The sequence below is a fragment of the Peromyscus eremicus genome, chromosome 23 (assembly GCF_949786415.1).
Source record: "Peromyscus eremicus chromosome 23, PerEre_H2_v1, whole genome shotgun sequence".
Lineage (NCBI taxonomy): Eukaryota > Metazoa > Chordata > Mammalia > Rodentia > Cricetidae > Peromyscus > Peromyscus eremicus.
The window spans coordinates 29,109,881-29,130,154 of NC_081438.1; the positions used below are offsets into that span (position 1 = coordinate 29,109,881).

A 20,274-nucleotide genomic window follows, 5' to 3' on the forward strand; every position below is an offset into this window, starting at 1 on the left:
CACCTTATTTTGTATCCTGACCATCTGGCTTAGAAAACCATGCTGAGAAACCATGCCTCCATGACTTGAGAGGACAGCTCATGGCAATGCTAGCCTATGGCTTCGCTGGATTTGACATTTGTAGAGCAGGTGACTGGCAACTAGGACAGATAATATTGACTGTCAACTGGGCAGATCTACAATCACCTGGGAGACACACCTCTGGCCATGTCTGTGGGGTTTCCAGATTGGGTTAACTGAGGGGAGAAGACCCATTCTGAATACGGGTGACCCCATCCCACGGGCTGGGGTCCTGGACTGAATAAAAAGGAGAAAGCAAGCTGACCACTAGCATCCATCTTCTCTGCTTCCTGACTGTGGATGCAAATTGACCAGCTGCCTCATGTTCCTGCCACCAAACTTCACTACCATGATGGTCCACATACCCTTGAGCTATGAGCAGAGTAAACCTTCTTCCCTGAAGCTGCTTTTGTCAGGTATTTGGTTATAGCCACAACAGAGGTAACCAATACAATGTGATCTATCCCTTAGTTTCCCCTCAATCACTGAGGAAGCACACTGACAGCCAAGGCTTTCTGGCCAATGCCCGCCTCACCTCGCCGGCCCTGTCTTAGAAACTTAAGAGCTGATGTTCACAGATGCGTATAATAATTCTTCTGTGTGGTTCAGTGCACCGATAATTTAAAACGCAGTGATATCTTGTGGAACAATTGAATAATAGGGTCTCAGCCCTCATAAAACATATTTGCTTAAATGGATAGGCAAGTTGGTGTGTGGCCAGTGTGAGAGCGTCTCATCAGACTTAATCATGGATTGATTCCCACGCAACGGCCAGGAGCAATTGATGCAGAAACAGAATGTGGGGAATGTCCATTCTGGGTGGGTGAATCCAGACATGTGTAATGATACCTATACATGGGTGAAGTAAATGTCCAAAGGAGGCCGCAGGCTTGAACGCCAGGACTCATTTATAAGACCAGGGTGACATAGCAATGACCTTCTGAGCTGTCCCCAAGGCACAACAGATTGTGTCAAAATGAAGAGAGAAGACATGTTTATATAAATAATACAGCAATAAAAGGAAAAAATCATTGCCTGACTACATGTGTCCTTTAGAAAGAATGATGGCAGTGGACATTGAGGGACAATTTTTTAAATGTCTTTACTTTCTTTTCATAGGACTAAGCTGAAGTGTGCCCACATAGGTGACTGGTGCAACTTGCAGCTAATATGGCCAATTATTTATTTCCCCTGTACTGCCCATCTACCCCTAACCCCTCACCCTGGAGACAGCTGAAGGATAATCCCACGGAAGCAGTGATGATTGTGACTGTCAGTGTGACAGGATCTAGAATCACCTAAGAGACAGACTCTAGGCATGTCCATGACAGATTTTCTAGATTCGGCTAAGTGAGGTGGGATGACTCATCCTAAGTGTGACAGACACCATCCCATGGGCTGGCTCCTGGACTGAATAAAAGGGAGAAAGCGAGCTGAGCACCAGCATCCATCTCTCTGCTTCCTGACTGTGATTGCAATGTGACCAGCTGACTCATGCTCCTGCCGCCAGGCCTTCCTGCCATGATGGCCTGCACCCTCCAACTGTGAGCCCAAATCAACCCCCTTCCATAAAGCTACTTCTCAGACATCTGGTCACAGCAATGAGAAGTAATATGGAGCCCAGGCCAGATCCGCACACTATGGAAGAGGGGGACAGGGCTCTTTTAATGGAGCAAGTGGAGTTGTGGCTCATTAGCCATTCCAAGGAGATGCTTCAACAACCCTGTTGTTTTTTCCGTCCTGTCAGACACTTCCGAACCCGAGGTGGGTGTTTGGGCAGATCAGTATTTCCCCCCTGACATATTCATTATGGCCTGTTTAATAACGAACGTGTGAAGGAGCTAACCTTTAAGTGTTTGACATCTGCAAAGTGGAAAAACATATTTACCGATGATTTAGACTTCCATAAAAACAAAGCCAGCAAGATGTGCTTGTTACTCAAATCTGGAAGCACCGGAGCCTGGGGACCCCTGGGTGCTGTCAAATATGCTGCTCTCTGTGCAGGAACGTGCAATTAGCAATCTGAAGGCAATGGTGAGACCCGCCATCCTCATGAGAATGGACACCCGGGTCCAGTGAGGAGTTTGATCTAGATCTGTAGATCAAACTAAGTGGATGGGCTCATGTCTCATAATCTAGCCCACCCTCACGAGCCCTTGCCCACAGCATGGTTAGGATCGAGATGCCGCACAGTCCATAATCAGGCCATAAAAACCCTCTCTGGGCTCATATTGGCCACATAAACACCCAGTGACTGGAAAACAATTTTGTTTTGTTTCCCTCGACTAGAAAAAAAAAAGTGGTTGAAAATTTACACTAAAAACAACTTCAATCCAAACTGTTTGGATTGGAAAACTAAGGCAGAAGGGAGCGGGGCCAGCTGTGTACTTACTGTCATCTTTGGTACGCTCCAGGACGAGGGGCGAGCTAGGGACCCCGTTCCCAATACGTGTGAACGCCAGCACCTGGAGCTCATACACCACAAACTTGCGCAGGCCCGCCAGCAGGGCAGACTGTGTATGGTTCCCTCGAACCACGTGGCTTCTGGGCTCTGGATCCAGGTCTTTGGCACGGTACAGAATCTGAAGCATCAACACACACATGCAGATGGTTACAGCTAAGTGCGTGCTTGGAAGGGGACTCCCTGTGCACAGGGTACCAGCTCAAAACTAACCGGCAGGGACCACCCAACTGTGGTTTCTCCACAAGGGCAGCTATTAAGGGAGTTTTGGATCTCATTTCTACCCACTGGCATCAAGGGGGAAGGCAGCCATGAGGCAACTATACTCCAGAAGAGTGGCTGGAATCACACAGCTCTGCCTACAGCTTGGTGATTTGGCTGCCTGGGCACAATTTGGCAAGATCTGAAGCTCTCGACTATAGCCATGCCAAGTGCTCCCACTAAAGCATGGGCTTGGTCTTGGGCACAAGCCTCTTGCTTCCTATAAATGGAGCTTGGGTCTCCATGAAATCCCTTGATTCCAAAAAATTGGGGTTGCTGCCCCAGAAGACTTGCTCTTTCTTCCTCAAGTGAACCTGAGGCTTGCCCCCAGGTCACAGGGATGAACTGAGATGTGTTCCTCCAGGGCCTCCTCCTCTTCCTCTTTCTCTCCTCAGTCCTTCCTCTAAGCTTATCCCTCTCTGAACTGTTCTCCAAGGTAAGTGATCTACAAGCTCTAAGAGAGAGGGTCACTGGGGAGACATTAGACACCAGCACAGGAAGCATTTCCCAAGGTGCAGCATGGAGATCTGTCCACTGAACCCACCCAACAGGGCTGCCACTATGGAGCAGGAGACTTGTCATGTCTCTGTCATAAACTCTGGATCACCATGTTCCCTGTGTGTGTCACACAGCACGGATCCTGAACGGGGCTATTAGAATACTTATGGAGAGGGAATGCATCTGAGCACAGGTCAGAGGAAAGCAGTTGGGATTTAATGACAGAAAGACAGCCGGGCATGGGAGGGAAGCATCTCATTCCAGCACTTTGCAAGACCAGGCAGGAAGACTGCTATGAGTTCAAGGTCAGCTGATGCTGCATAGTGAGTTCCAGGCCAGCCTGGGCTATCGTGGGAGATCCTGTCTGATCATAAAATGGTGTTCCCCACCCCCACACTCTATCCCCAGAGCAGAAAAAACGCCATAAAAAACCAGTTACTGAAAGACAAGAGAGAAAATGCCTAAAATCCATTGAGGATATGTGGGAGGCATTTTCTTATTGTTGTACTAGGGATTGAATCCAGGGACTCATGAAGGCTAGACAAGCAACTGGTCATCAAGCCACACCCCAGCCCCTCACTGGGAGATTCTGGGCAGGTGCTCTACTGCTCCAGTCCAGAAGATTGTCCCATGAGAGCAGCCTCACATTATCGACTAGATCCAGAGAAGTCCATTGTGCTGCTTGGGAGACTGGAGCTAGACACAGAGCTAGGTAATTGTACTGGACACGTTTGAGAGAGGAGAAAGAAATATGCGGTTTTGAAGATTCTTGGTAGAAGCTTAAGATGGACCGGGAGAAGCAAGGGTAAGTCCAACCCTAACAGAGGACAGCCCCACCTAGGGCCATCACAAATCAGCACTCAGAGAAGCAGGGACCATTTCCCAGATGCCCCTAATTTCACATAGCAACTCTGGGAAGTGACCACTGTAGTCATTCTCATTTGACAGTAGGTGACAGAAGCTGCATCCATTCATGGTCCAAGGGCCCAGGGTGCCTCAGCCAGAACAGACAGAGCCAGAGCCTGGCTTACTGGTCAGGGTCTCTCTTGTATTTGCTTCCTGACTGATGCCTGGAAAGCACTTCTCCCAGTCCATCTCTTCCAGACAAGACAGCTGATAAAGTCAGGAACTGGCCCAAGTGACAGATCTGTGACACCTTCCCACCAGCCCCGAAGGCAGAGCAGAGTCATCATAAACCCTTACCTTGTAGCCCAGGATGAGCCCATTCTGGTCCTGCTCAGGGACTGAAGCCCACGTCAGCAGGATCTGGGTGGAGCTCACAGCCTCAGCAGACACATTTTCAGGAGCTGCTGAAGGGACTGCAAAAGAACATGTCAATGATTGCATCGACAGTCTCCAGCTTTCTATGAACAGAGGGGCATTTACACACAGACAGACAGACACACAGACACACAGAGACATACACACACACAGAAACACATAGACATACACACACTGTACGTACACACACACACACACACACACACAGACACACACACACACACACATCCTGCTCAGGCTGTTCTTGAAACAGCAGTGGTTCTGAGCATTCTGTGTGGATCAGATAAGCCTGCAGGTGTACAGCACATATGTAAATCTCTTTAATATGAGCAACAAATTCCGTAAATCCTGGGTATTTAGAACTCAATTCTACCTGAGCCTGGTCAGCAAGAAAATGCTCTCCATCTGTTTTGGGTAATAACTTAAAGAGCTGCAGGCTTTTACTTTGAAGAGGAATTCCTCAATTTCAGATGGATACTAGCTCACTGAGACCGCTAAACATGAAGGTCCCTGAGGGTTGGACAGAGGAGGTGGATGGGGGGGGGTAATGGACAGAAGACCAGACCCCAGGGATGATGTTTGCTGTATGTGGGTGAGGGGCAGGTGGGGAGCCCTGCCTCATAATGTTCTGTCTCTGATTCCTAATTGAGTCTAATCCCTCCTGATCAGCAGAAGCAGGTGTTATCCACCCCTTTCTGCAGATAAACAGAGGACTAAGGTGGATCTGCTTGTTTGTCTTTTCTATGTTTTCAATGCAGGGCATGGAACTGGGGGTCTTGCACATGCTCAGCAAGTACTCTGCCATTAGGCTGCAGCCCTGGGCCTGGAAATCTAAGACTGAAGAAAGTTGTATTTCATTCTAGTTATTGTGTGTGTGTGTGTGTGTGTCTGTGCGCGCGCGCGCGTGCGCTTGCGAGTGCACACAAGACCAAAGGTCAACCTTGGTTTTTGTTCCTTAGTCATAATCCACTTTATTTTTTGAAACAAGGTCTGTCAGTGGCCGGGGGCTCACAGATTAGTCTAGGCTAGCTGGCCAGTAAGTTAATGAGCCTCGGCGATCCTCCTGTCTCCACCTCCCCAACTCTGGGATTACAAGCATGGGCTCCAGCATTCAGCTTTTAACATGGGTAAGGGGCTCTAACTCAGGTCCCAACCCAAGTCACTTTACTGACTGAGCCACCAACATCCCGGCATTATTAGTTATCTGTTTTTGAGATGAGACTTGCTAGGTATCAGAATCAATCTGGCCTGCAACTCACTATGTAGCCCAGGCTGGCCTCAAACACCTACACCCTTCCCATTCCATTTCATTTAAACTGTTTTGTTACATAATTGCCTAAAGGCAGTCCTTGTGGTTTTGACCATTGTGTACCTAACTCAGTTCTCCTACATTTAGGCAATTTTGCCTCATTTAGTTTTCTTTGGTGGCACTGAATGTCTTGAGGAGTGTTCCAGGAATCAAACACAATGTGAATATGAACAGCAGTGAACTTTAAAGACAAGTTTTTTTTCTTTTTCTTTCTATCAGTGTGTCCGAAGATACCTATGGATGTAGCCCAACACATCTGTAGATGGCAATATATCCAATGTTAGACACTCTGGTAGATAAATCACCACCACTTCAAGAATTTGCTTATGGACCCATTTACATGTCAAAGCCTGCCTACAAAGGAAAGGACAGAGCAGGGAGAGTTCTCGAGTGGTCAGCTGACACACTGCTTAAAAGATGCCTGAAGTGAGCAGAAGGCTCCCCTGGACTTGGGCCTAAAGGTTACACCTTGTCCCAAGGCTTCCATGCTGAAGGAGTGGACATTTCAAGGCCATCACATCTCTGATGCGTGACAAGGCTTGGGCATCTGTCTATGCAGTGCTGTGTGGGGTGAGCCACTCTGCCAATGAGGCCAAAAAGCTTCACAAGCCCACTACAAGCCCTCAAGGACAGTGCTCCAGGAAGATCACAGAGATGCAACCGTGAAACAAGGGGGCAGCAGAGGCTGTCGGGGATCTAGAACAGAGCCTCCCATAGAGTGCAGTCCCATGGACACCCAGACCCAGGCTCAGGCTTCCAGAACTGTGAGGGAGCATGCTTGTTACTCAAGCTGCCATTTGAGATGTTTCTTTTGTTCATGACTGTTAATGTGTGCACATGTGCATGAATGTTTGTATTTGTACGGGTATGTTTGTGTAAGATAGAATCCAACTTTGGATATCACTCCTCAGGGCAGTGTCCACCTTGGTTTTTGAGACAGGGTCTCTCACTTTTACCTGGGGCTTGCTGATTTAGCAGGCAGACTGGCCAGTGAGCCTAGGGATCCTCCTATACTCATCTCTCTAGCGCTGGAATTACAGGCTAGCACCATGTCTGGCTTTTCTAGCTGGGTTCTCGAGTTTGAACTTGGGTCCTCATCTCTCCACAGTAATTTCAGACAAATTACTATTACCCATAAGGGCCCTAGACAGTTGTGGAGCTGGATCCGGTCAATGTTAGAGCCAGCAGTGTCTATATAAAGAGAAGGGGAAGGGAGGAAGGGAGGGTCCCATCCAAGTCACAGACTAACAGGGCAAGCTGCTGGGATGACACTGGGTGTGGGGTGGCATCCACTCTTGCCTCTTTCTCCACCCACAGGAAATCTTTCTGGAGGGGAAGTCATGGCAGAAGTTTCTGGCTGTCCACCCTGAGGAACGCTAGCTTCCTGTCTAGCACCACAGAGGCAGCATTGCGCCTCTTCCCTCCTAGATTAATGAAGAACCCTCTCCTAACCACTCAGCCTCAGATCGCTAGCCAGGACACCCCCAAATGTGTCCGTGATCATGCCCCCGAATAAGAAAGCTGTATGTGTGCATCCCTCACCCATGCTCTAAGGGGGCCCAATAAATTCACTTAGCTCCCCAAGCTGGACTTGGGTAGAACCATCACTTTGGTATGTGGTTGGTGCACTGTCTGGGGTGAGCAGTGTTTGCTCTTGTTTCCCTAAAAGAAGTGTGTGCAACAGTTGTTGATGGCTTGACTCAGTTCTCAGAAGTAGAGGACTTGTCTGTCCGGAAACCTGCAGCCACATCTCACTGTGCTCCACCTGCAGGGGCTCCCTGGAGACCTCAAATGCTGCTATGTATGGCTTTGTCTGGAAAACTGCTTACACAGATACTTATTTTAATTTAATTTTTAAAATGTGATAAAACAGTACCTTGAATCACTAAGAACAAAGGAGTTGCTATTGGGACAAGCATGGAAGCATGCCATTTATTAGACTCCATTTTCTGACTTGATTTAAAATAAGATTGCAAATCTCAAACATGTTGTATGCCTGCTACGTTTGTGCTGTGTTCTGAAAACTGTCCCTGTCTGTATATAGAGAGAGGCCATCGTCATAGCAACCCAATTGGTCTACCTCTTGGACCCCTACCTGTTTCCTGTGAGGCCAATCTTGACAGCTCTAAGCGCCTACTTCTCACTACAGACCCCCTAACCACGGTTGATTTTCTGAGATGCGGTAATGCCAGCATTCCCTCACAGGAGGCCCGGCTGCATCCCCAAAGAGCCAGGGCAACCTGGTGACTTAGCGCTGAGCTTTGAACCTTGTAGTTTCCCACGGAGAGAGCTTGCCGGGTAGGGTTGTTAAGAACAGGAAATGACATATTGCTAGACTGAAATTTCAGCTGATTCAAATTCCCCTGGGACCAAGCCTACCTTTTTTTTTTTTTTTTTTTTTTTTAAGATGCAAAGAAGAATTGTACCCATTATCTGTTCTGAGGTACATTCCACTTCTTCTCCAATTTATCTTAAGTTTTGATATGTTCTTAGAAATTCCCCTTTCATCAAAAACAAAATAGCCCAGCATGCTTATTTTCTCTTTCCCCATCTGTCTTTCTCCCTGCTGTTCACCACCGCTCCTGTGGTGACTTCTCAGGTCTCATTTATCTTTATAATATGTCACAGGATGTCACAGAACCCATTAGACCACACTTCAAACTATTATTAAACTTCATTTAAATGTGGTTCAGATTGTTTGGTTTTGTTTCTAACCCTTTGGGACATTTCTGTGGATTATGAGATCATTTATTATTATTATTTTTAAATGTGTGTGTGTGTTTATGCACACATGTGCACATACTTGTGGGTAGGACTTCACACGCCATAGCATGCATGTGGAGGTCAGAGGACAACCAGGAGCAGCAATCAGTTCCCTCTATTCTGTGGCTCCTAGGGACTGAACTCAGGTTATCAAGCTTGGTGGGCAAGTGCCTTTTCTTGCTGGCCCTGGTGACATTTTTAAGTCTTGGAGAAGACTGTTTTGATTAACTGATGTGAGATTGTTTAGACAGAGGTCAGTGGTTTTGTTCTCCTCCCCAGCTCACTCCAGGGCACACTCCCCAGCCTGCAGGGCAGCTCCTGGAATCAGCTCCTGTGACTCTGTGCCCAACAGGAATGATGAGCCATGCCTGTCAGGACGGGTCTCTTTATGGGGAGGGTAAGTGTTCGGTATTGGTAGAACCACAGAAATAAGCGAGTCAAACCTACAGAAAACAGGCACTAAGGCTGCAGCTGAGCTGGTAGCACAGCTCACCTAGCATGGATGAAAGCCCCAGGTCTGACCTCTAGCACTGAAAAACTGGGTGTGGTGCTAATTCACCTGTAATCTCAGTACCAGGGAGAGAGCACAATTAGATTAGGAGTTCAAGGTCACCCTCTGCTACATAGAGAGTTCAAAGCTAAGTCTGGACTACGTGAGAATCTGTCTCAAAAAAGGAGAAATTACTAAAATGAAGAGTCCAAATTGCTACAACTGGGGAAGGCATGCTGGCCCGAGGGATGAGGCTCCCACTGCAGGGGGCTCTGAGAGCTCCATTCAGAAGGTGGGGTAGGGGTGCGGGTGAGGGAGCTGAGTCCTCAGGGCCATCAACACCACAATGCCATCCAGGGTGTGTTATAATTCACCTGGCACAGAATACAGAGCTGCCATCAAAGTGGAAGGCCACACCCGCTGCTGGTCACTCTCCACTCCTCTCAAACCTTCTTTAGGCCAACACAGCTGGGTCTATTCCCCGTGTCTATATTTTTGTTTGCACTGGGCATTTCAGGTCATGGAACCATGTATGCTGTGGTACATTGCATCTGATTTCTTTCACTTAATTCTTTTTTTCAAGGTGCACCCACATAATTGCAAGCACAAGCATCCCACTCCTCTTATTGTTGATCCCTCCTTTGCATGGACACATAGAGCTTTTCCTTTATCCCTTCATCAATTGATGGACAAGTGGGTTCTTGCTACATTTTGCTATGAACTCTCGTGGGCATGTTCTGGTAGACATAGGTGTTCAGTTTTCTTGGGTGTTGTGATGACTGATATCGGTTGTCAACTTGACAGGATCTAGAATTCTCCACGAGACACTGTGGCACACTTGTGGAGGACTGTCTTGATTAGATTAGCCCGTATCCATGCCTGTGAGGATTAGCTAGCTTAGGTGGTGATTCTGGGTTTAAGATTTTGCGGCATGCCAACTGCTACCCAATGTACAAAGCTCTGACTCCTCCACACCCTCGCAAACATGCTATGCTGTGCTTTTTATTTTGACCTTCTTAGGGATATGAAGTGACATCTCCTTATGACTTGGATTTGCATTTCCTTCCTGGCTAATGATGCTGAGCCCCTTCCCATGTGCCTATTAGCCATTTGTCTCCATCTCTGGAGAACTGTCTGTTCAGACATTTGCTCCACTTTTAATAGGATCATTTGCCTTTTCATTGTGAAGTAAGAGGTCTTGGATATTCATATCCAAACCCCTTTTCAGACATAGCACTTGGATATATTTTCTTCCCACTGAGGTTTTCTGCATTTCCTATCTGATATTTCCAATATTCCTATTTAAAGTCCCAGTGCTTTAGTTTTAATGATGCCTGATTTGTCTACTTTTTGTTGTTGTTGTTCTTTGTGCTTTGGAGTTCTGCAATCAGACTTGTACATTAATTTCTCTCCTGGGAGCGTCCAGACCACACATACAGGGTACATCAGAGCCCACAGGCACAGACTGTGTGGTCATCTATGTCCTATACAGCCTAGGCAGACACAGGTGGAGCTCTGTGGCAGGTACTTTGGTCCCCTATAGCACAGCACTGTCTCCATACAGGACCATGGATTCCAGGTTGACCCTCCTGTCCCTGCCTGGGCATCGAGGGCCAGGTCCTAAAAAGATTAATGAAGAGCTGAGGCGAAGACTTCAGTCAATAAAGTGCTTGTTTTACACTGAGGACCTGAGTTTGATTCTCAGTCCTCATGTTTTGTTTTTAAAGCATGGGGCCTGGAGAGATGGTTCAGGAGTTAAGAGCACTGGCTGCTCTTCCAGAGGATGCAGGTTCAATTCCTAGCACCAACAGAGCAGTTTACAATGGCCTATAACTACAGTTCCATGGGGTCTGATGCCCTTTTCTGGACTTGGCAGGTACCAGGCACACAAGACATACATACATGCAGGCAAAACACCTATATACATAAGGAAAAAAGCCAAGTGTAATGGCTTTCAATTGTAATCCCAGTTCTGGGGACACTGAGACAGAAAGATCCTCAGTGCTCACTGGCCAGCCAGTCTAGAGTAATCGGTGAATTTCGAGTCAACGCGAGACCTTGTCCCTAAGGAGGCTGACCTCTGGCCTCCACCATGTTCATGCATACATGTGTACCTGCACCTATGCACACAGACATGCACACACATGAACACACAAACTGCTAGGGAAGATTCACAGCGGCCATTCCAACACAGCTCTTGCTGCTATGGGCGATTTTGCTGTTTTTCCTTTCTGTCCATTGATAAATTTAAAATTTCAAAAACTACTTTTTATCCAAGGCTTTCTAGTTTTCTATCCAAAGTTTTGTTTCTTCAAAGAAATATTTTTTTGGCCTGTCTATTGCTGGGTTTAAAACTATCCTTTAAAAATGTCCCCAGTTCCCTTCCTGTCACAAAGACTCAGCTGATGAAGATGGAAGGGTTTGAGCACGTCCACGTGCTCACAGCCAAGTGGATCGGCCTCTTCTCTCGCTGGTATCATAAAAGCTACAGCTGGAAGAGAGCCCTGGCTGGTCTCGGCAAAGCCCTCTCTAAATCCCAGTCACCACAATGGTGACTCTTCAGAGACCCTTACTGGGGGTTGCCGGGTTCCCATACATGTGCTGTGCAATCAGGGTGTTCCTTGAGACTGAGATGTGACTCTCCCAGGACCTGGGTCTCATCTCCATGCACAGACTGAGCATGGTGGGTGCACACCTGTAATTCTAGCACTTGTGACTGATCCCATGGTATAGCAGAGCCTGGATCCTTGAATGAATAGCCACCAACAAACAGCAGCCCCACCTCAGATCCAAAACAATGAGACATCAACTGCCCCTGTGATGAGCCTTTCAGGGGTCCACTTCCTACTGCAGCCAGACCCTTGCACATACTGTCTACCTTCATTCATGGAGAGCAGGGCCCGATGCCTGGTGTATTAAGGACATCTCATAGGAAATTTCTGCCTTTTGCTTTTTATCAATGGTAATGAACATTATCATTAACTTAAAAAATCATAAAATAAGCCCAGCACCTGTTAAAATCCAAAGGAACGGCTGTGAGTAGGTGATGGTTAATATAGGTTGTCAACTTGACGGGTTCTAGAAGCAGCTAAGAGTCAAGGGCCTGAGCACACCTGTGAAGGATTATCTTGAGTAGGTTGGTCTCTGGCTGGCCATGTGCCATGTCTATGAGGGATTGGGTTAACTAAGATGGGAAGGACCACTTAGGAAGCAGCATCTTTCTCTGTTTGGGGTCCTGGACAGGATATAAAGCAGAAAGAGAGCTGAGCACCAGCATCCATCTCTTTCTGCTTCCTGACTGTGGACACCATGTGACCAGCCACTTCCTGTTCCTGTTGCCAGGCCTCAAAGTGTGAAACAATGTATCATCTTCTTCCCTTCAGTTGCTTCTGTCAGCTTGTTTTCATCACAGCATTAGGAAAACAAATAAACAAACAAAAAGCCCACTAAGACAGTTGGACAAAGCCTGTCTAAGCCAGTGTTAGGAATACACCAACTCAGACACAGGTGAGACACAGAGACTCTATTACCCAGGGATGTGGAAATCCAGGGCCACCAAACTCCTCTGTACCGAGACAAGAGATGACCTTGTCTCTGTAGCTGCATTACCTCCCTCTCACCTGACTCCCGTGTGCGACCGCGCACCAGCTCACTCCAGGGTCCAGCCCCAATGGCGTTGAAGGCCTGCATCCGCAGTTCGTACTCTGTCCATTCCTCCAGCTCCTCGATGGTCAGCTCCCTCTCCAGCCGGTCATTGACAACTTGGGCCAGCACTGAGGATGGTTGGTCTGAACGCCAGTACTTCACCCTGTAGCCCACAGACTCGGGATTCCCGTTGTACTGGGAATCAGGCAGCGGCTGGCAATGAATGACAGGCTGGCATGAGTGGACACCTCCTAACTGTCAACATTAAAGGTCTTCAAGAGCAAACCCATCCTATGGGGCCAACTCCATGGAAACCATTTTCTTAGGTGAATTTTCCTGGAACTTTCTAGAGTGTGTGCATGCACACACATGTGGGCCGTATGCATGTGTACATGTTCATATTAATGTTTTGTAGAGGCCAAAGGGTGATGTTGGGTGTCTTCCTCTACCATTATTCATTGTATTTTTTGAGGCAGGGTCTCTCATTGAACCTGGAGTTCACTGACTTGGTAAGACTAGCTGGCCAGCAAGCTCTAGGAAATCCTCCTGTCTCCATTCCTCAGTGTTAAGGTAACAGGTAGGCACCCCTAATGTCTGGCTTTTTACATGGGTGCGGGGGGGTCTGAATTCAGGTCCTCATGCTTCTGTAATAGGCACTTTACACACTGAGCCACATACCCCTGGCCTCATCCCAGCAGCTTTCTGCTTTACCCTCCCTGAAAACTTTTCTTCTGTTAATTCAACAAAATTCTTTTAGTGACTTTTGCTGGAAATAATTTCCTTTAATATAAATTTGGTTTAATTTTGAGGGAGAAATGTTCTGATTAAACTCTGGACTGGTTCTCTTATGAATGTTGAGTATTGGTTCTATGTTGACCATGCTCTTTCCTGAAAGAGCACCCTGAGGTCCAAAAGGAGAGAATGCTATCAATTAATAAGAAATCCGGGGCTGCTCTGTGATCTTACACTAATTGTGCAATGTAATACTTTGTGATCTAACAATCAGATTGGCTTTGATGAGGGAAACAACCTGAGTGTGGTATGGCTAAGCTCTGATTCCCAGGAAGGCCTGGAAAGCACAGGTAGTGGCTTCCACCGCATAGTCTCCAACTCACCACCCAACGTAGCCGCAGGCTGGTCTCACTGGCTGTTCGGACAGTGATGCTGGTCGGAGCCACATCAGGTGGGGCCTGCAGGGTCTGGATGACCCGGGATGACTGGCTGAAGGGGCTGGGACCCACGATGTTCACTTGCCTCATTCGAAACCTGAGGTGAAACCATGAGTCAGTGTTATATCCAAGCAAAAGCCAACAGAACGGAACAAGGTCTCCTCAGGTGCTCCTCACACACTTGTCTTCCTGGACCACAGAGGCCATCATTCATGGACACCTACCTCTGTGGGTGAAGAATGCAGATGCCATCTATGGTCTTTGTGATGGGTGATGTTAACTGTCAGTTTGACAGAATCTAGAATCATCTGGAAGACAGCCCCTTGGGCATACCTACAGGGCTTATCTTGAGTAGCTTCATTGAGGTGGGAAGACCTGCTCACTGTGGGTGGCACTGATCCTGCTTGGGATCCAGGGCTATGTAAGTGGAGAAAGAGAAGAGCATGCATTCACTGCCTTCTGCTTCCTGCTGGTGGGTGCCATGTGACCAGCTGCCTTACTCTTCTGCTGGATTAGCTTTGCCACTACCATGGCCTGCACTTGAATTGTGAGTCAGAGCAAACCCTTCCTTCCTTAAGATGCTTTTCTCAGGGGAATCTTATGACAGCAATAGGAAAACAAGAAGCCATTTTCCCTAAAAGCCTCCAGTGAATGACCTCATGTGACTCAGTACGATTTAGTTCCCAGGTGAAGGAGATTTGATGGAGCTGATGGGTGGAAATTTAAAATGGTCAGTTGCCATTGGCTGACTCAAATTCAGGGTAACCTTAGGGGATGAAGATTATTCAAGAGAGCCCAACGTCACAATGTTGCCACCAAACACAGTTTTGAAAGTCCATTGTTTTGAATGGTTAAGGGCATTGCCATAGCCCATGCCTATCCTGGCATGTAGCATAGTGGAAAGTTCATGTGAGGCCTCAATCAGAATTACCTCTACTTTCTTATAAAGTATGGGCCATGAGTATGCTAAGCAAAAGGGCTCTACCTCTGAGCCACACCCCAGCTCCTCACTGGGGGATTCTAGGTAGGTGCTCTACTACTGAGCCACACCCCCAGCCCCTCACTGGGGGATTCTAGGCAGGTGCTCTACTGTTGAGTCATGTTCTAAGCTCTCTTTTAACTTTTGAGATAGAGACTTGATATATTGCCTGGCCTGATCTTGAACCCTCTCTGTAGCTCAGGAAGGCTTTGAAATTGCAATCCCCCTGCCTCAGCCTCCTCAGTAGCTGGTATGACAGGCCTGTACCATCACACCTGCTTGTGTCTTCTCTATATATAATTATTTAAACTGAATTTACATATAGCAAAAACCCCAAGCAAGGACACATAATTCTTGCTTCAGAGGTCTCCTAAATTAATGCGACTTTAAGACAGGGGCATTGCTTTCTTATCACTGTTTCTGATCTTTGGGATAATTACACAGTCGTATGTAATTCCACACGTCAAGTCTTGAATCCTGCAGCTCATTGAAGCTACATGTTTTTCTCTTAAGGACTGAGTATATTGTGTCTTGACTCATCTGCTATAATCTTAGGATGAGTGTTCAAATGAATAGACTCAAAAACATCTCTCTCATTAGACTTAAAAAAATTCTAACTTTGGTATTGTACTGAATAAATGTTCTTCATGAAGATGTAATTTCACCTTTCACTCTTTGAATTCCTCATTCTTACTCCCTCATTCCCCCCGATTATACTGAATGTATCTATCCTGGCAGAACAATGACATTATCAAACTCAACATCTGGTGATAACTGGAAATTTCATCTCTTGCTCCGATGTTGCGGGAACCGATAGCATCGCTAACAGCCCCTGATCATGCTACCCTCTGTGAGGGCTGGGGATTTACTGCCAGGGGAAGTGGCAGGATCTAGAAGCAAAAGGTTAAATGCCATGTTAAGCGCTTGATTAGCGAGAAGAGAAACTCCAGGGTCATGAAAGAGGGAAGCAGAACGGGGCACCTGGGACATCTGCTTTGTTAAGAGTCTGCGGCCTCCGGTTCCTGGTTATTTCATAGTGAGCCCTTTCTACAGTGTGCTTTGATGGAAACACATGGCCAGCTAACACCCAACCACACACTGCCTCAGAACGATATTCAAACTGTGTATCTTGCTTAAGGCTTTTATGTGTGTACTGTTTTTGCTACTTACAGAATTCCCCATGCATCTGTTGTGTGTATTATATATGTACGTGTGTGTGTGTGTGTGTGTTGTGTATATACGTGTGTGTCTTTATGTTCTGATGCACCAATATAGGTGTGCCTGTGGAATCCAGAGGATGCCTTTCTCCATCACTCTCCATCTTATTTTTTGAAACAGGGTCTCTCACTGACCTGGATCTAACCACTTCAGCTAGATCGGCTGGCTAGAAAGCCCCAGGACTGGGATTATGGGCATGTGCCATAGTCCCCAGGCAGGTTTAATGGGCTCCTAGCAAGGCAAACTCAGGCCCTCACCAGCTGAACCATCTCCCCAGCCCTCTGCTTAGAGAATTCTATTTTCCACCTGACATCTGGTTTCTCACACTACAAACACGTCCAGCTGCAGCCACTACCCACATGCGGTTCTCACCTGTAGTGTGTGTAGGGCGTGAGGTTTGGAATTTCCAGCGTCTGGGCGTCAGGCTCGTTCTCTTCCTCATAGAGGGTGACCCACTCCTCCTCATCACCGATGGCCCCGACCTGTGGAAAAAGATCCTGCGATGGACTGGGCTCACCATGGTGACCAAGGCTGCTTGGTATTCTGTATGCATCTACTGGGTATAATAGGCTGAACACAGCCACTGTGTAGCTCACACCTGGGAGCTCCTGGTTCCTGCACACACACCCATGGAGATTCAGACTCCTGTTATTCTCAGTGCACATGACATCTGGGAAGGTTTTAGTTCAAAACTCAAGAACTTGGCCTCAAGAGGGCCAGCCCTGTGGCTCAGATTCTGGGTGATGGAGAGGATCATCCCCACTGCCTTGTCCTTTTCTCATCTGACATGTAAGAGAGGCTCAGGGAGGAAGACTCAGGTAGGACCCCACAGTGTGCAGTGATGACGTCCTCCTTGCTAGGGTCCAGAGCCCATGACACCACTTGCTGGCCCCAGGGCACCACCTGACCTTTCCCTCCCCAAGCATACACCACAGTGGCTGCACTGGCAGGCATAAGGAAGTGCTTGAGTTCCTGCATGCAGGCCTTGTCTCTTCTGACAAAGGATGCTGGGAGCTGGCGAGATGACTCACCAGTAAAGTGCCTGCTGCACTACACGGGGACTTGAGATCTGATCCCCAGAAGCAGGCCTGAGGGTTGTCGAGATGGCTCAGGGGCTAAGAGCACACACTGTACTTGCAGAGGACCTGAGGTGAGTTCCCAGCACCCACATCAGCTCACAACCACCTGCAACTCCAGCTTCAGGGATCTGATGCCCTCTTCTGGCCTCTAAGGGCACTGCACTCGAGTATCCCTATAGACACATACACACATAATGTATTTTTAAGACAGGCATATTGGCACACACTTGTAATTCCGGAGCTTGGGAGGTGGAGACAGACAGAGTCTTGGGGTTCTCTGACTAGTTAGCCAAGCTGAATCAATGAGCCCCATGGCTGTCTCAAAACAAAACAAAACAAAACAAAAACCTCCCCCCAAACCAAAATGGACAGTGCTCTGAAAAAAGGATACCTGAGGTTGACTCTGATCTCTACACAAATACACACACACACACACACACACACACTCAGATGTGTACACACATAGGTGAACACATGTACATGCACACTTATGTGTACACACACACAAACACATGTGAACATATGAACACATGCATATATACTCAGATGTATACACATACAGGTGAACACATGTACATGCACACTTATATGTACACCCCCCCCATACACCTCCATACACACACAGAAGCACCTCAGGGCAGAACTGGTCTGAGGAGCACCACTCTTTACAGACACTTGTCCCTTCCAAGCTGGCCTGTGAGGCCCCATTGGGCATCTAGAACTCCCCCCAGCATCGCCCTCTCCTTCTGGGAATGACATGTCCATGGCTTGCTTGGTTAGCAATTGTACACTCATACTTCCTGTGACCTCTAACCTGACCCTAGTTGTTTGCTCTGCCTAAGAAAGCCCCAAACAGCTTCATCTACCCTGTTGATGACACCCTGGGCTGTCCCGGACAGAACGTACGGGGGACATGGCTGTGTGCTCCAGCCTGTGGCTCCTGTGAGCAGTCTGTTGACTCGTCCAGCTCATGTGACCCTGGGGATCATCGTACACAAACAGAGGGTGTGCTGAGAGCCGGTTCAGCCAGGCTCAGTCCTGCCCAGGCATCTAATGCCCCATAAATGACTTAAATGACAGGGCAGGCCTTGTGCTCATTAAGTTCACAGAGGAAGGCAACTTGGCAGGTGGCCAAGCCACAGAGGTGAGGTGCTGAGGCTTCATGATGACCTTGGTAAGCTGCAGAAATGATGCGAAGGACGAAGGACAAGGAGGGACCAGTAAGTGAAAGCGAGCAGCCTGCGATGTGGGGAGTCCAAACTAAAGCAGGAAAACGGCTGCAGAAAAGAGCCGGAGTGTCATATGAGACCCAAACGTCCGTTCTAGTCTCCACTCAGCAGAGTTGGAAGACAGAGGCATACACCGTACACTAATGCACACACCTAGATGCACCTGCACACACAGGCAAGAACCTGCACACATCTGTATTCACCTGAATTGAACTATATGCATTTGTGCACACATGTATGTACCTGCACATACCTTGTGTACTTGTATGTGTATGTATGCATCCATACACATGTACACAGTGGCATCTATATATCTGAATGTATCTGTACGCATGTAAATACCTTCACACAGCTGTATGCAGCTATACACACCTGAATTAACCTGAATATGACTATATGTATGTATACACACATGTATGAACCCACATATACCTGTGTGTACTTGTATATGTATGTATGTATCCACACATGTACACAGTGGCATACACTTGCACACATCTGTATGTACCTGCACACATAGGTAAGTACCTGTATACACCTGAACATTATTGTATGTATGTGTGCACCCCTGTATGTATTTGTATATGTATATATGTATACACATACATGGCATACACTTATATATACCTGCATGCACCTGCACACATGCACATACCTGCACATGCCTGTACTTACCTGCATACAATTGTGTGAACCTGCACAGTACACACCAGTTCACAGTGCTCTGTGCACCACAGCCCAAGGGTAAAATTGAGGCACATATTTCCAAATGAAGAGGCACAGGGCACTGGCACTGGCATCTGCTTTTATGTGGACAGACTTCAGAAACATTGGGCTGGGTAGAAGCCTGTCCCCAAGTCCACATAGCGTGAGAGTCTCCTTTATGAAATGACCAGGGTGGGGGGCCAGATGTTTAATGAGAAGGGGGTGGAGAGGGAGGGAAGCAGGGGTGGGGAGGGAGGGAAGCAGGGGTAGGGAGGGAGGGAAGCTCTTGGAGATGAGTTTCATATGCTGAGACACAGTGGAAGCAGAAATATGCTCTAAGTCTTCTACCTTAGGAATGGTCCTCTTTAAAATGGCAAAATTTGTGTTCTGTGCATTTCATCTCAATTTTTAAAAGAAGCATTAAAATTTAAGGTGGGATGCTGTCCAGGAACACCTGGCAGAGAAAGAGCTGGAGGTCAGAGAGGTTAATGAGCAGCTGGGATTCTGCGAATGAGCAAGGCTGCTGAACTAGGGGGAAGATGTGGCCACCTGCGAGGCTGTAACAGGGGAGTGCTCTCAACCACCACAAATCTTGGTGGCTCTGGAAGTCTAGCCTCTATTCCTGCCACCTGGGCTCCACAGAGAGGGGCCACTGCTGTGTCTTTTCCCACCCGGGTCCTCTGTGGTGAGCGAGGGGGCAGCAGATGCACAGTGACTTTAATTGATCCTCCAAGTCCCTGCAGCGCGACTGAATGCTCCTGTCTCTGCCTGACTCTGCCCCCCCCAGCCCCATTTTTGCAAACCCTCCTTGAATGAAGGCTGGTTCTAGACATCCTCTGGGTCCTCCTCTGCCTTGATGCCCAGCATGTTTGACTCAGTCCATCTTCCTTCTAGGTCCAGGCACATCTACATAGGGCTAGGTGCTTCCCTGACCGTGTGGATGGCTCCAGCACTGGCCTCCGATGTTACCCTATGATAAGATGACTCTTGGCCATATATGCTTCTACAGGGACTGCATGGATCAGGGTGGTGGCTCTGGGACCCAGGGCCATCCATCATGTGACCAAGAGGGTTGGAAGAGCAGTGACAACCTTTGAGCTGCTACTCAGAGGAGAGGGTGAGGCATT

At 47.7% G+C, this 20,274-nt stretch overlaps 1 protein-coding gene across 1 annotated transcript in view; it reads right to left on the reverse strand.

Moving 5' to 3' along the window:
• Positions 1-20,274, reverse strand: part of Sdk1 (sidekick cell adhesion molecule 1) — a 281,083-nt gene that overhangs the window by 118,461 nt on the left and 142,348 nt on the right. The window contains exons 19-23 of the mRNA XM_059249807.1: positions 16,507-16,616; positions 13,884-14,034; positions 12,744-12,981; positions 4,484-4,599; positions 2,453-2,642 (exon numbers count right to left, since the gene is read on the reverse strand). Of these exons, the coding sequence (XP_059105790.1) occupies positions 2,453-2,642; positions 4,484-4,599; positions 12,744-12,981; positions 13,884-14,034; positions 16,507-16,616 (805 nt within the window). The remainder of the gene's footprint in view (positions 1-2,452; positions 2,643-4,483; positions 4,600-12,743; positions 12,982-13,883; positions 14,035-16,506; positions 16,617-20,274) is intronic.